We start from the raw sequence: 16,784 nt of genomic DNA, 5'->3' as shown, positions 1-16,784 counted from the left end.
TTTAAATAAACCCACTCTTCGTTTCATCATAGAACACAAAGAGTGAAGTGGTCTCAGCTGGAGCATTTTGAAAGGTTAATGCGAATGAATCACAATCTCCATTTGTTTTTGTTTTTTGCTTTTAATCACAGCATAAATGTGGGGAGAAAAAAAAAAATCTGGCCACTTTCTTCTCAGCAGGAATCTTGAGTATCCTGTGCAAAGTTCAACACGGACTTAATGTCAGAGTGGCGTCTATTTGTGCAACATGTTAACTGCACGTGGTGATGCCATTACCTTCCTGGTCCTGTCAGTCTTCTTGCAAAAATAATAATTAGCTGTATCAGAAGCCAACAATCATTAGAAAAAATAAACTTTTTTTTTTTTTTTTGGATTAAAAACAGCAACATCTGGCTCAACCAGATTTGTGTCGTTTGTGTTGTTCATGATTTTTCCACTTATCTGTAAATGCCACTTTGTTTCCACTAGGTGTAAACTACACCAAAATTACACATCCTAGCTTCTACGTTAGCTTCTACGTTATAAAACATCTCCAGTCAATTCAAGGTACCACAAAGGAAAAAAAAAAAAAAAAAAAAAAAAAGAAGCAGCCATTATGCGTGACAAATATAAAGCAATGGCAAAGTGATCAACATCATGGCATGCTTCAAAAAATGGTTATGTTTATTCATCTTCAGCTTTCAGTGAACTAAAAACAAGAAAAAAATAAAACCACATTGGTTTCATGTATCTACAAAGAGGAAGAGGGAAAAAAACAAAAAAAAAGCAAAACTATTTCACATCCATAAATCATCCTCAAAGCACTGGTTTTCAAAACTGGAAGAGGAAAAAAAAAATATTGTGAATCCATTTCGTTCAAGGACTCACCTACACATATATGTACTGATGCACCCAGTGTGGGGTATGTGCCGTTAACGTCTGACCGTGCAACTTGATCCCAAAAAACCCAGCACCCTCCCCTCCCTCCACACAGACATACATGGACCTCTGAAACAGGATGTACAAAAGCTTGTGTTTAGCATTAAACAGTGCAGGGCCTTAACGTAAACAGCTAAGACTCTTCCACTCCTCCGCTGCAGGTTTGAACTTACATGAAGGATGAGAAGAATTCACCTCTACAAAATGACAGAAAAACCGAACGCAGGGCACAGGAGGAGGCAGAAAACATACGTACAGAACACAGCAGCTCCCTCTGCATCATTCACACTTTTTTTTTTTACACTCTCATGCACACAAATTCACTCAGTCAGCCAAACGAACAGTTAAAAATAGTTTTAGAGAGAAAAAACATGATTGAACCCTGGACAGTTGTTTTCTTTGTTGCCGTTTGGTGACGAGGGAGACAAGTTTGGGAGGTAGAGGAAAAAAAAGCATTGGGCCAACAGGGGGTGGCAGGTCATGGGAGGTGGACCCCGCGGGTGTTATTTCTTGGCCTTGGCAGCCTTAGCTGAATTTCGTGGAGGGGTGACCGGCCTCCCTGATCCCATTCCTCCCCCAGCACCATAAGGATATAATTTCTTATCTGCTGGCTTCAGAATCTGTGAGAGAGACAAAAAAGTAATCAATTAGATCAACGGATGCACACAGTGAACTCTAAAGCAGTGAAAGCAGAGGCTGAGCCAGAGACTGGGGTTGAACTATACAGGTAAAAAAGTCAAAATAAAATGTCAAAATGCAGGCCAATACTACCACAACTATTTCTTTGTGAGCCATACTGTATTATTTTAGTTTGACACTGGTAAACAAAACAAATTCGTTTCAGTATAAAACAAAGTTTTGTTTTGCACACCTGGAAGGAGCACATGAGCGTCTCATCCACACTCATCATGGCACCAGCGTTGTCGAACTCTCCACAGTAGTTGGGAGCAGAGAACAGAGTGACGAGCTGCCTCTTCGCAAAAAATTCATAACCGTCTTCAACCACCTGAAGATAGAAGGGAGACCGTTAATATTACATACAAGAAAACAGAAAAGAGACTCATTCAGATTTTTTAGATTAACTGTACATCTCTACACGGATGTTAGAAAATATCGCACAATACCAACTTTCTTTGTTCACTTATAATGAAATCAATCTTTTTTTAACAAAAAATAAAAAATGGAATATACTCCTTGGCAGTTTCATTAGGCATACCTCAACAGGGCTTAACAGAGTGTCTAAAGGTAATAAGGTGCTAAATTTAACAATGAGACCATTTTGATGCTAATTTTAATGGAATATAAAACCAAACTATGACGTAAACCAAAAGTGAAAAGATCTTCTTTCCAAGTAAACATACTGGTCAGTTTAAAAAAACAAAAAGGTTCTGACTGAGTTTAAGAATTCTGTTGTCTTAGATGTATCCCATCATCCCTTGTTTGAAACACCCTCACAGTTTACTTTCTCACTTGCTTTTAACACCAATAGTATTTTTTGTTCAAAAGAAGTTATTTAAACTTGAAACCTCACATTTCTTTCTAAAAGCAGGCTGGCAAAGCCAGGCTTCTTCATCTACAGGCACCAGTATAGGCAGGTTTTTTTGTTTTGTTTAAACAGGCATGACCTACAGCTGTTAAATTAGCTTATGGATCTTCTTAATCTACTGTTCAATGGTATAAAAGTGAACTAAAACTAAACTAAAAACTATTTAAAAACCATTTTAGTTAAGTGAAATTTAAAACTAGCCTTTATAAAATAAAAATATATCAAAAAGATGCTTTTTATTTTAATACTTTTTATGCATTCAACTTTGAAGAGTTAACCCACTAAAAAATTAAACATATAAAACTACTATAACTCTGCTTGTGTTACCCTTACACATAATCAAACAGGACAGCCTGTAAACTGTAAAGCATGGTCTTAACAATTCACAGTGAAACAAATACACAACTTAAAACATTTAAAACCTGTTTAAAACCACCAGAAAATGCATCCTTATTAATAATAAGAATCAAATTAACAACTCTTTGAGAATGCTGATCAAATCTCCTATACAGGATTGTGCCTGAACTGTGTTACTGAATTGTATTAAGATTTATTCCCAGTGTCTTTCCATACAAAAATAAATGATGTCAAATGACAACTTCATTTGACAGTGACAAAACTAGTAAACATTACCTGATGTGCCCTGCATATTAGGTCCATGTCATGTTTGTGCAAAAATTTGGCCACCACATCTGCACCGAATGTGAAGGAGACTCCACGGTCGTTTTCACCCCAGCCGAGCACATCTTTGTCAGGATCAGCCCACAGCAGGTCACACAACAAACCCTGATCAGGCACATCTGTGGGTCGCATAACTCTGCGAATCTGCTCCATCGACTGGAGATCAGGAGAGAGGCCTGAAGAAAGAAAAAACATGTGCCTACCTTAACCTGGATTTAATGGCCTAGTCTTCAAAAAGTCCTGTATTAATGAGGCTCACCTCCATGACAGCAGAAGATTTTCTCATCTACAATGGCAGCCACAGGTAAACAATTGAAGCAGTCTGTGAAGGTCTTCCACAACTTAATGTTATACCGTCGCTTACCTACCAAAGAGAGGAAAAAAAAAAAAAAAAAGAGAAATAAATATTACGTGCAAATTTCAAAAGTGTACATTTGTTTTTTTTCTACTTTTAGAGGCTTTTTGTGTACTTACACTCATCATAAAAGCCATAGATTCGATTAATAGAAGCGCATTCATGGTTGCCACGCAGCAGGAAAAAGTTCTCTGGGTATTTGATCTTGTAGGCTAGAAGCAGGCAGATGGTCTCCAGCGACTGTTTTCCTCTGTCTACATAGTCTCCCAGGAATAAGTAGTTGCTTTCTGGGGGGAAGCCGCCATATTCAAAGAGCCGGAGCAGATCGTAATACTGACCATGGACATCACCTGCAGGGGGCAGCAGAGATGTGCATTTTAAAAACAACATGCTATGACTGCTGCCTGGTGCAAAGGCTTCTGCCAGAAGAGCCCACACTTATCAGCTGATAAAACCATTCATTACAGACAAGCAAACCATGAGAAAAACCTCTCATACTGATCATCTTCTCCTGCACCAGAGACAGCCTGCAGTGAATCCTCTAAGACCTGACTACATCATGTCTTTTTCCCGTGAAACTCGCCGACCCCTCAGTTCATTAAAACTCACCACAGATTTTCAGGGGAGCCTCTAGTTCGAGCAGGATTGGCTGGCTCAGGAAGATTTCACGGGATTTGAGGCAAAGGCCACGGATTTCGTTCTCGGTCAGCTGGACGTTCTTCCCTGGCCGAGATCCCTTGACTGAAAAGAGGTTTTAAAGAAAGAAAAAAAAAACACATAAGGGGACAGAAATTATGGGAGATTCAGTAACACCACAAAGAGACGAGATCTGTAAATAAGACTGAATGAAGACTGACGTAAAACAATGAAAACGTGATCCTCGGATTTTGAACCAGACCACCAGATTGGAAAATTAACACCTCCCACAAACCAACTGCTCACAAATTCTGTTAGCAGACCAGTCCAAGAGACACTTCAGCAGGTAGACACATCATTTAGAGGTAATAATATGCTACATATTTTGGAAAAAACAAGGTACTAACACAAGATACACTTTTAACGCTTACCAAAACGTAACACCACAACATGAGCTTGTCAAGTATGCAAAGAGAGGCAGCATCTGAGAAAACCTGATCAGTGGAAAATAGGTTGATATGCTCAGCCTCAACAAGCACATCTTTCTGCTTAGGTTGCAATTCAAACCGAAGCTAGAAGATGTGAAACCCACTTCCCCTCCTCGCTAATGTGGCTGCAGCAAAGAGATAGCAAGCACTTAATTAGGACTGTAAATATGCACTGTGAAGAAGCAACGATTGGCACGCCACTGGATGCAAAACCAATGTCTCAAATCAAAAATAAAGCAATGACACAGGCTGTATCAAACATAATCAGGGTTTCTGCACCATTTTAAACAAAATCAACCTTTTGAAGGATTAAACAATGTATTATACTCCAGATTTTAAAAACAGGCTAGAGATTACTACTACTTGTTCAGTATACAACTATAATCTACCTACGTACCATCTATTAATCCCTAAAACAGTGTTTCATTATTTTCTTTGCAAACAAATGACAGCTAAATTGCAAAATAGTAAGACAATATAAGGAATTTGAAGACGTGACTATGGTTTGTGGTCAACAATTACTGCTCAGAGCTTCCGCCAGTATATGACAAGCCTGGCCTGTTATAACTTTCCACAGTGAGTTTCAATTTTTAACATTCGACAACACCCTGTCTGCACCTTTAGACACATTACTTCATGTTGCAACTTGCAGCAAAGTTCAACAGAAATCAACCTCATGTAACAACTGTGACAAACTAAACATGCAGCTCATCTGTACACACAGCTTTTATAACTTGTTATTCTTTAACTGTCATTATATAAAACAAACCTGCAGGGGATGGGAGAAGCAGACGAGATCACTTTTCTTCACCTTTGATCTTAATAAACAGGCACTTCATGTCATGTCTTTTTACTCATAAATGTTATGTAATGTGATTACAATTAAAAGCATTGCTGTTATTGACCCAAGAAAACACTTTCTTTCACTCTACCCAGGTTCACTGTCTCAGTGGTGCTACAACCTCAAAGAGGATTAACCAGCTTAACTACAAACTACAACATCTCTGCTGTTGTGTTTCAACTTCAACCTTGATTGGGGGAAAGAAAAAACAAAACAAAACAAAAAGCTAACTTGGTCTTAATTTTGTACTTTTTTTTAAAAATTCCACACCAATCTCTTCTTCACAGAAAATGTGTGAAATGCTTGCACTGTGGGATCCTGCACCAGTGTCACTTTCCTGCCGTGTTTTCCACACCACTACCAATAGCCTCTATTTCAATAGCCTACCGTGGAAACAGGTTACTGAGAGCAAGAAAAGACATTGATTAGTGAGTGCTGCTTTAGCCTGTTTGTTTCACAGGTGAACTCATAACTATGGATTTATGCTTCAGCAGGAAATCTATGTCATAACCACAAACCCCTTTGAACCCTACGCCGTAACTTATGGCGTAACCTGATGTGCACTTCCCTAGAAATGTCGGGTCAATCAAGTCCGCAACGATTGTGATTGGCCTGTTCAGCAGTGTTAATTCCGCTCGTGCATTTCCAACTACATTTTTGCTGCAGTTTTTAAAATTTATTAGAGAATAACAATCATCTCAGTATAAAAAAAATAATGATCGTAGTATCAAAATAAGGACTTGCAAATGTCAGCAAATTCCTGGCGAGAGATTGCTGAAACTATCAGAATGGATGTGAGGGAACGTACAAAGAAGTGGAAAAGCAAATGTGACAAATATGTTTGCACCCAAAAAAAAAAAGCTAACCACAACAAAGAGTGGGGACCCAAGAGGGGAAAAAGGTCCCAGCATTTTATTTGTTTCTATCAGCACAGGACCACACACTAAATTACAGAGCTCTTGGTAGAATCATAAATGCCGGCAACAAATGTACATTATGTCGTAGACTCTACAATTCAGTGCACCAGTCTAAATCAGCCCTAAGTTGAACAGACCAGCAGCTGGCTAATCAACTTGCCCCGACTACTCTTTTTTTTTTTTAAAAAACTGTCCCAGCGTATCAGGTAATTGGTGATGTCAAACTCTGCACACATGGCTTCCTGATCTGTACGGGTAACCGGATTTGTTCTACAAATATCCTTACATTTGCATTAAGGGACAAGAGTAATTTTTATGGTGAACAGAGTCAGCAGCAAATAAAACTGTGCAATGAAAACATTTATGCTAAGCCTGTGGTGTCAACCTGCAAACAAACCAGCAAAACACATCTACAATCATCAATTAACGTAACAGGAGAAAAAAAAAAGATAGAACATGAAAACACATTTAATTCCCAAAGCAAATTTTATGGGAAAGAGGACTTTAAGACCTAATTTTGGTTCAAATGTAAGATTTTAATTTTTACTGATCATCTTTAAATGGGCTCAAAACAAGCTCTTAGGATATGATGATGTTCATAAGCTTCATAAGAACTCAGATTAGTAAACATATATTTAAGACAGAGTCTGTGCTAACTTAACAGACCTGTTAGTTATGTCCACGTGATAAAACAAAACACTTAAAAAAAGTTTAATATTTTTGTCTGTCCTGTTTGTGTCCTTTTTTTTTTAGCACCTGTCAAACTCTTTGATGGATGCTAAAATTTTTCATATGCAAGAAAAACTTTGGATAATACTCTGCTCCTGTCATTCAGTCTTTAATGAATGTATGTTAAGAATTCAGTCAGTTTTTCCAAAGTCTTCTCATCATATGTTTTCACACTTACCACACAGTCATGATAAAGACTTGAACAAGTCCAGGTAATTTTCCTGACAAACTGTCGGTCCCACATCACATAAATAGTTGAAACAACTTTAATGCTAGAAAAAGTAGGAGTGTGATGTAAATAAATGACAGCCACAGGAAGAGAAAAAAAAAAAAAGGTAGTTGAAGTCTCACAGGCAGTGTGAAATGATTCAGACCAAAATATTTGCCCATTGACACACCAGCTGCAGGGTGTGGATGTTATGCCATGTGAATCTGCATTTCAGTGCGCCACACACTTACACAAGACTGCTTGCGATGGAGTTTGGACTCAGGTTTGTTTGTATCACCGACAGAATCAATCACACCCCCGCGTGTACATGTGCTGCTTGATGCCAAAGCAGCTCCTGACACAAACTGTACAAGCCTTCTAATGAGACGACTCATTCCCACCCAGTAAATTTCTACACAGGCTAATGAACAGAGTAATATACTTTACGGAAACAGAAATGCCTCCAACCATCTGAATGACAATTATATTCAAGCTGCAGGTAAACAGAGCTCTCTCTAATGGGACTGATTTAATGGTTGTCAGGTGTTCAAAAGCTCACAGATGAACACTTCCACGTTTAAATACCAAAAGAGCAAAGCAACACACTATAGCTCTTTTCAAACTGGATTTCTCTGACAATATTAAACTTTTAAAATGACTCTACCTGCTACTCCTCAACACAAGTTCAAACGCAAAGCTGCATAATTATATCTGAACTGTTAGTTCCTTGGTTAATGCTGATGTCAATCACTGTTACTGTTATCCAAAACATTACATTTCAAAGGTATTTCCTTGGCACCCACCAAAGTAGTTTTGGTCTTCCCCTAAAGGCAAATTAGCAGGTTTATACCAATGATAAAATTTTGCATTTGTGTGCAGCAGTCACCCCCCCCCCAAATGACCATTTTGAGGCAAGAAAAATCCTAGTTAGCTGTCATAACCATTAAGCAATAAACCCATTTCAAATGTGCCCTACATAAATCAATTTAACTACACAAAACCACATTTAAATTAAATACTATTCTAATGCCACCAGAGCAGTGGTGGTGATTTGATCTCAGTATTAAAAATGTTGTTTTATTATACTTTGAACATGCCTTGTGGTGAAAATGCATTTCTCTGCAATGAAAACATGGCAGATACCATCAACAAGAGCAAACATTTAAGTAGCACTGACTGTGAAGTAGTAGACATCCTCTTCTGTTATATCGCAAACACTTTTGCACAGTCAATCATAAGCAAATTTATTAAAACTGTCCTGAACAAAAGATTTTCATATATGAGCTCTAGACAATTTCAGGTCAGATATGTGGAACTATTCAGTTTAGCACTTTGCTCCATTACAGGCAAATGAAAAGCCTGATAAGCCTTTAAAACAAGCTGGTTACTGACAGAGCAGTGCACAGTAAGACGATGAAGAGCAGAGCAAGCAGCCATGCTATGGCCTTACCACTGCCATGTTTGAGGTGGAGGAATACAAGTGAATATTTATTACTACGGCTGCTTTTCTAATTTATTTAACGTATTATTTATAAATAAAACACATTTTACATTTTCCCATTACATTCTATTTACATATCTTATATAGAAGGACAATAGTTCTTAGACTGATTTGAATCAGACATTAGTGTGATACTTTTTTTCTGTAAATTATGATCACAAAGAGAGGAATACACAGGCCAAACAAGTCATTAGCCAATGAGTGTGGCTTCACGTTTCACAGTCAGATCCACCGCTCGCTCATCACGGCTGGTTTCAAAACAAATGGTGACAGTAACATATGCTTTGTAATGAGTTTTCACTAACCACAGGTGACGACATGGCTATGTCTGTCTATTGTCCATGACCACAGCCTGACGTGCACCTTCCTAGAAATGTAACATATTGTGGCGACGCAGACCCAAACAACTTTGGAAGGTCCTTTTGGTGTTTATACTGAATTTAAACCACATATTTTGTTCAGCACACGGATGATATTTCTCAAATAAAATGTAATAAACTGTATATCTACCTTGCTCATTATGTTAATAAAAAAGCTTGTATTCTGTCAATGCAGATATGCCCTTTAGACTCAGTCATGTTTGAAGACTTGTCTCCTTTGTGCTTTTCAGTAAAAGCAGCTGTTAATGGTTTATCAGGCCCAACATGACCAGCTAGCTCAGTTTCACTTGTGATGGCAGACTAATGCAGACACCAGCACACAAGTATGAATATTAACAAAAATGTCACCCACTACAGTACTTGAGGTGAATGTTTGTTGTGATTTGGCACTATATAAATAAAACTGAATTGAACTGAATTAAATCAATGCAAAACTATAAATTACATTTAAAGAATTCATAATTGCTTTGTGGGTTTTGAGAGACTGTTTTTCCTTTAACTGTCAAACTGTGCTGCTGTTACAGTTGAGACTTAATTAAAAGGCCATCTCACATTAAAACTGATGCAGGTTTAACAGTGCTTGCAGAGGACTATTAAAAGGGAGGGAGAGAGTAGGAATCAGCACACTGATGGAGAATAATGGCACTGTCCTGAAGTGACAACTAAAAATAGTGAAAAGCAGGTATAAATACTGCAGCACCACTTCTCACTTTAAACCTGGATTACAGAAGGCTAAGCACTGACAGAGCTTACTCCAAAGTTAGCCACACAAGCCAGTGGGCAACAGTAAGCTTATCATGAGGGGGTGCAGACAAAAGGCTTTCCAGTACACTGGTCAGGCGGCCGAAAACAAAGCGATGGAGCGCCACAGAAAAGCTGCGGGGATGTCGGGGGGTGCTGGAATCAACAGTTGAAATGGTCCGGCGCTCCCTGACTCAATGCCGGGTGTTCTGGCCTGGCTTATGTGATGTGATGCTCACAAGGTATGCTATTAGCAGCACACGCTAAGAGTTCACTTAGCTCTAGATCTACACAAGTAATCCAATTGGAACTTGCTACCCAAACACATTTAATTGGTTCGGTCTTGAAACACAGCCAGCATGGAGGAGGGTTACCTTGTTGTCCATATGGGAAACTGAACTAGCATGGGGAAAATTTATCAATCTTTGATGTTGCGCTTGCAGTGGGACAGTTACTCCTGAGTCTTCTGCTGCTTTTAACAGAGAACACTGGCAACACAAATATCAGCTTATGAGAGTTTATCCTCAGCAATAAAACCACAAACATGGTTAAAAAAAAAGAAAAAAAAGGTCACATAGTTACATAAGTAGATATAAATACAGCCACTATCAAGAGTGTTTGCCTTCTCCTGTGTTTGGCAGACAGTCTTATCACAGCCCAAGTACAACAATCTATGTACAAAACATTCCAGCAGCAGTAGCCAGAATGGCCCACAGTCAAAGTCACACAGGCTCCCTGGGAGGTACTGTGACTGCACATGCATATTTGTACATAATCCCAATCACCTCCACCAGCTCAGCTTAGTCTGATCATGCAGGGCCTATATTTAAAGAAGGTAAACAAACTGAGAGCTAAGGTCAAATGCATTAGCAGCACTGAGACAACAGCACATTAAGAGAACTCACTACCCCAAATGTTTCTTTATTTACTGGTAAAAACACCTTCTTTGCATGTATTGGAGAGGTGCAGTGGTAGAGACAGGAGAGTGGGTGGAGAGTAAAGGTTCAACCTGCTGAGAATCAAACTGAAGACTGACTGCTGGCGTCATTTATATCCCTGTGGTAAAGCCTCCAACCACTCTGCTATCAGGTGGCCCCTAAAGGCACAATGTCAATGAATCACACTGTGTGGGAGAGTTTTACCTCATCCATAAAGCACCCTGAAGTAATTTTGTAATTTCTAATGCTGGGTTATATCAGAGGTCGACAACTTTTCAATGTGCATGGAGCCACAAAACACATTCGGACTTTATAATGAAAGCAGCAAAGCCTTTTATAAATAAAATAGACTGGACTTTACAAATAAAAGTATAGCCAACATATATAATGTTGATCCAGTGACAAATTCACAAAAAGATTATTCTATATCAACTGTTTCACATGGGAAAACTCATAATTGCTATGCCCAGTGCACTGACATGTAAGGACAACTACAAGAGGTCACAACCTAATTTCTTCTAACCGCTACTTGAACTGTATAGTTGGGTCTGAGTACATTTATTCTTCTGTTTGATGTCCTCAGGGATCCTGTTACACAATCACCATGCGGATGTGAAGATAAAACAGCACTGTTTATTCCTCACACACTTCCAGCCATGACAAATTTGTCTTTACACCCCAATTCCAGTTAGCAGTCAGATTTAAAGCCGACATCTCCTGCACAGTTAGCACGGAGAGCAAATACAGAATACTGATTGCTTCGTATCTGCTTCAGGAATGTCAAGATTTTAGCAAAAATATTGCAATGCATTTGTTTACAACAACTACATATTTTACAGTCACAAGATAATTATAATATAGATTATATTTTTGTAAAGAAAAAAGAAGTTATGTCAGCAATTTATATTGTGCTTCAAAGCAGCAGTGAAGGAACAGAGAAGGCCAAACACACACACATATACACAATAGTTATGAATACCTAGGACTCTGGATGCTGCAATCACTTCTAAGACTCATGTGGAAGACAAAACTGGATGTTTTCAGCAGCTGCACGATCACTGTACAATCCTCAATTTTGTCTCTGATTATGGTGATACGGTTTACACTGATGCCCTTGACTCAGTAACACAAAGCACTGTGATTCTTATCTCACTCACCACTGCAAAAGAAAGCTGACCTGTCTTGTGTTTATTTTAGGGTTGCAAAAAAAGATTGTCAGATACTAATCAACACCAAAAATTACTATTGGATTAGATACTTATTTGTACAGTATTGATACCAACAGTAAACTTGTCCTTGATTTCAGCATGAAGCGAATTTCTGCTGAAGTTGAAATTTTCTAATGCCTGTGAACCTGGATTTGCCTCACGATTTTGTATGTAGTTGTGCAGTGGGAAAACTTTGCTGTGCATTTGGTATAACATGCTGTAAAAGGTACAGCTTGTGTTAGACACTGCAGTGGCCTGGCATTGTTAGTCCTATATTTAAATTTAATGAAAGCGCAGCAGTAACCAGGCAATCACTGCAATAGAGCCTTATAAATAACCTAGGGTTGTCCCGATACTTTTATCGATTTCAAAATCAATACTGAAGGAAAATACGCCACACCATTTTTTACCATGGAGTAAAAAATACAGTGATTACAACAACACTATTTTAAATTTGTCTGCTTTGTCTATTTATGTTACAGGTGGGCAGGACTGATAATGTTTGCTGTCTTGCTCCCAACTTAACATTATTTTTTTATTATTAGCCATAGCTGCTACCCTAATGTCACCGTAACATAGTGCTAATGTGACTATCGGAAAAAAGTATTTTCAGCTGCTCTGTTATTTCCCAGTGTTTGCCACAGGATAGATCCACATGTTTGATCTGGCACAGATTTTACATTGGATGCCCTTCCTGATGCTACTCTCCCATTTATATGCAGGCTTGGGACCTCCACTAGGAGTAAACTAGCTTGTGATCCAGAGGCCGGATTTGTGTCGACATTAATGTATGCGCCAGCCAGGTTAACATTTATGATAACCATTTAATATTTCAGTGTTGTTGAAATGGAAGCATTACTGACCTATCAGAATCACTCAGTGCTGTGAATGTTAACTACTGTTCATGTGTTCAGCAGATAGTGAGGAGAAGAGCTGTGTGCCAACTGGAGGAGGTGAAGACAGCACTGTGTGGAGCTGTGTTTCAAATTTGCTTTTAGATAGGAAAGAGATTTCAAACAGGAGGGGTTCAGAAAGAAAGTGAACACAGGTCTTCATGCTAAGTTGAAAATATGTTACTGTAACTTGATTCCAAGTGTTGGTTGCCCTTTTCCTCATGAGTAATAGGAGGTGAAACTTTAAATACTTCACTGCCAACAAATAGAATGAGCTACAAATATGAAGCCACATTATGATTTCACAAGAAAATTTTACTTATACATCTGCAAAATTTCTTGTACATTCTTGATCTGCGATTATCTATAGTCTCTTTGTATTATTCTTCGGTCTGCTCCGCTAATTAAAATAAGTATGTACCAACCAAAGCCTTTTAGTTTGTACACCTCACTAACAAGTCCCTCTGGGAAGCAGACTGTAAACATACTTCAGAAATGCAACTGCAAAACAGCAAAGCAAAAAACCAAAACCAAAAAAAGCCCACAGACCACCCAAGCCTGTGAGAGCAAGGTTATTATGGTCGACTTAAATGAAAAGTAAAACTAGGTGTGAAGAAACATTTTAGTTAACTTAAATAAAAAACAAGAAATATTCTCAGTTCTAGTCTTTGACAACTTGATCACATTGTTTGTCACAACCTACTTGATGAGGCTTTGGTACATGTAATTATTAAGACTCATGATGTCTACCAGAGTGTGAACCAGCTGACTTCATATTTTAACATATATTCTGACCTGAAGAATATGTCTGACAAATAACCTCCAGAGTATACTCAAGTAAAACTAACTGATGCTAATAAACACTAAGACTAAACACTTGTGAAACAAAAACCTAAACTAAAATCATAAAGCCCACTATGAAAACTAACTGAAAGAAAACTGAATTGGAAAACGAAACATGCATTTCGTTTTGAGCAAATACAAAACTATAATAACTGGTGAGGAGCAATGGTGGGAAACAGGGTGACTGCAAAACCACTCTTACTCAAAGACAATTAACACCTAAAATAGAATTATTCCACTGCAGCTACTCAGGCTGGGTATTTCTCCTGAATAAGGTCAACTCCGTTATAGAGGGGAAAAAAAAAAAAAAAAATCAAAGAAAAAAAGCCCAGAAACCCAACGCAAGTAGCGCACCAGAATCTGCAATTTGCATAAATAGGTGAGCAACGCTTCTCTTTTCCCGTGCTACATCACCATAACGTCACGCATTTCCCCTTCTTTTGTAGACAGCACAACAACAATAATGCATCTCCAATTAGAACGGACCAAAAAAAGCCATCATCCACAATCTGTAAGGTTCACTAAACAATCTGTAAAAAGCAGATGTGTTTTGGTTTTCAACCGCTGATCCAAATTCAGCCACCGAGCCTGAGAGTAGAACAATCTTAAGTAGGCTACTACACTGTGACCGCTTTTAACTGCAGCTGACCTACATGAAGTACACAAATTCACTGCCACCAAAATACGGTATGATACAAACGAAACACTCGGCTGTGAAGCGGGTTAGGTCCTCCTTACCTTCCAAGAGACGCTGAATTATAGAGTCGATGTTTAATTTGTCCGGCTCCGCCATTTTCTTTATTTTCTGACGTTCTCGGGCTCAAGACCTTGGTTTTCTGTGTGTCACCGTAGATTTCTGGCGGGGGGGGAGGGGGGAGAGGGAAGGGACGCTGAGAGTTACTCAAAATATATGTCGTAATTCACTGAATAACTCACACTTGCTAATCAAGCAATGTCAGGTACAGTCAATGAGCTTAAGCGAGCTTCTGCTAGCCGCGCTAGCTAGGTAGCTATTAGCTGAGTATCATAAACTAGCAGCAGAAAACCTGAACCGCGGTTAGTGAGCAAAGGTTAGCTGAATAATCAACCTTAGAAAGGAATAAAATGTCTCCAGACCTCGTCGTCGGTTTAATACCAATCTTCCGGCGTTGAAATCTGTGTAAATATTTATCCCCTGAGTTCAGCTTTGGCCCTTTTCCCCACGGTTTGCCCGGGTCGCTCCACTCTTCCCCCAGGAACTTTAAAAGAGGGCCGTTTCTAGCGAAGCGTTTACGGTAACATAGGAGGCTGAATCAAACCGAGCTCCTCACGCGTTTCTCAAAAGGTGATAGGGCCATCGCAGAGCTGAGCTCCCCAATCTTTGCATCTGACTGGATATACGCTGAGTCCGTCTTGCACGTAGGCCCCGCCCACAGCCGTTTACAATGGCATCAATGAAGATTTAAAGGAAAGCTCAAAGTGCGCCATCCAGTGTTTAGACTTGGAACTGCACTTTAAAACCTAAAACCATGGTTCAGAGCAATTTGTCGGACAGAGCAGCGTCCACCAATGCGTTAAAATCATTTAAAACTCAGCGGGAAAAGACATTTTACTTAACTGAAATAAAAACTAAAAACTAGAGTTTTAATAGGCGCCAAGACAACTTTGTGTGTTTATAAAACTAGACTACTACTAATAATAAAGAAAACAAAACCTCAAAATGAAATAAAAAATAATGGAAAAATACAAAACTATGTTAACTGTGGAAGCTGCACAGTCCAAAGAAATATAACACAATTTTTGAAACAATTGTTCTTAATTATTCTGAACTAAATCTAAAGAAGTGTTTAGGATTTCTCCCCTGATAACAGCAACAATTTGGAAGAAAGAGAGAGAGAGAGAGGCCACTCAAAGAATCCTGAAGGGAAACCTGACCTGAGGCTAGAAGCACACCATAAGTTTCGCATAGTTTGCGTACAGACCCTTTAGAGAGAACCGGCCCACCAAAAGGTCCATTTTGGCCCACTGGATGGTTTTGCAAAGTGTAAAAATTGCAGTGAAGTCATTAATTACTGAAAATGTTCAATAAAACTGCTAATCCATTTAAAATCTCCCAAACATTAACTACAGCTATCAACAGAATATGAAGAAACAATCTACTTAAAGATTATATTTTCAAAATCCTAACTTAACCAAACCAGACTTCCTTTTGAGGATAACAACATAAACATAAACATAAAATTCATTTGGTCAGGTGGAAACTAGCTTGATTGCCCATTTTTGCATAAATCCAGGCTCATCCTGTCATTAGAGGTTTACCTTGTGTCAGTAGGTTGTTATTTCCAAAGCGTATCACCTTTAAATGATGTGATTACCTGCTGATGTGGCTGTTGGATTGGATTGCTTGCAGAATTTATCAGCATTTGGCAGGTGGGAGGTGTTAACTTCTCAGTCTGGTGGTCTAATTCAAAATGTGAGGCTCACATTTCAGTGCTTTTCATCAGTTCTCACTCTGTCTGTCTTACAGCTCAGAACAGTAGTTGGAAATCCAGGGCTCAAAGCAAATATTTCACCCTGGAATATTCTACAAACTCACATTCTGCAAGAAACTAGATCCCCCAACAAGTTACCCGTTGACCTGCTGAGTGTGGTGTGCTGAAATTTGCCAATTTTTATTTATTTATTTTTTCGAATTTTTCTCCAGCATTTTGAGTCCTCACAACTTCATTTGCACCGGAGGTATCAACATGAAAGTTTCCATGGTGTAAAATGCACTTAGACTAAATCATGTTTGCAGCCAGTCCAAAGGTCACAATCTAAAGCTAAAATCAAATTTTTATTCATTTTATTATTATTGATTTTCCCTATCACCACCTTTAATATCGCAGGTCTAAGAATCAGTAAGAAATGATGGCTAGAAGATGAGCCTGGTATCAAAATGTAGATATAAAAAAATTCTGACCTATAATATACTGTCACCCA

General features: G+C 38.6%; 1 protein-coding gene across 2 annotated transcripts; it reads right to left on the bottom strand.

The window, feature by feature from the left end:
- Nucleotides 1–645: 645 nt before the first annotated feature.
- Nucleotides 646–15,193, bottom strand: ppp1caa (protein phosphatase 1, catalytic subunit, alpha isozyme a). Of its 2 annotated transcripts, none has more exons than XM_030735100.1 (8): nt 14,912–15,193; nt 14,562–14,679; nt 4,110–4,241; nt 3,620–3,850; nt 3,405–3,509; nt 3,098–3,321; nt 1,790–1,924; nt 646–1,538 (listed from the first exon to the last, which is right to left on the bottom strand). In XM_030735100.1, exons 2-8 carry the CDS (start codon nt 14,614–14,616, stop codon nt 1,422–1,424), a joined length of 999 nt encoding a protein of 332 aa, XP_030590960.1. In that variant the 5' UTR covers nt 14,617–14,679; nt 14,912–15,193; the 3' UTR covers nt 646–1,421. The 2 variants fall into 2 exon arrangements, with proteins under 2 accessions (XP_030590960.1, XP_030590959.1); XM_030735099.1 differs by having other exon boundaries at nt 14,940–15,192.
- Between the last annotated feature and the right edge of the window lie 1,591 nt (nt 15,194–16,784).

Source organism: Archocentrus centrarchus, chromosome 8, assembly GCF_007364275.1.
Source record: "Archocentrus centrarchus isolate MPI-CPG fArcCen1 chromosome 8, fArcCen1, whole genome shotgun sequence".
Lineage (NCBI taxonomy): Eukaryota > Metazoa > Chordata > Actinopteri > Cichliformes > Cichlidae > Archocentrus > Archocentrus centrarchus.
This window is presented reverse-complemented; position numbering and strand designations above follow the sequence as displayed.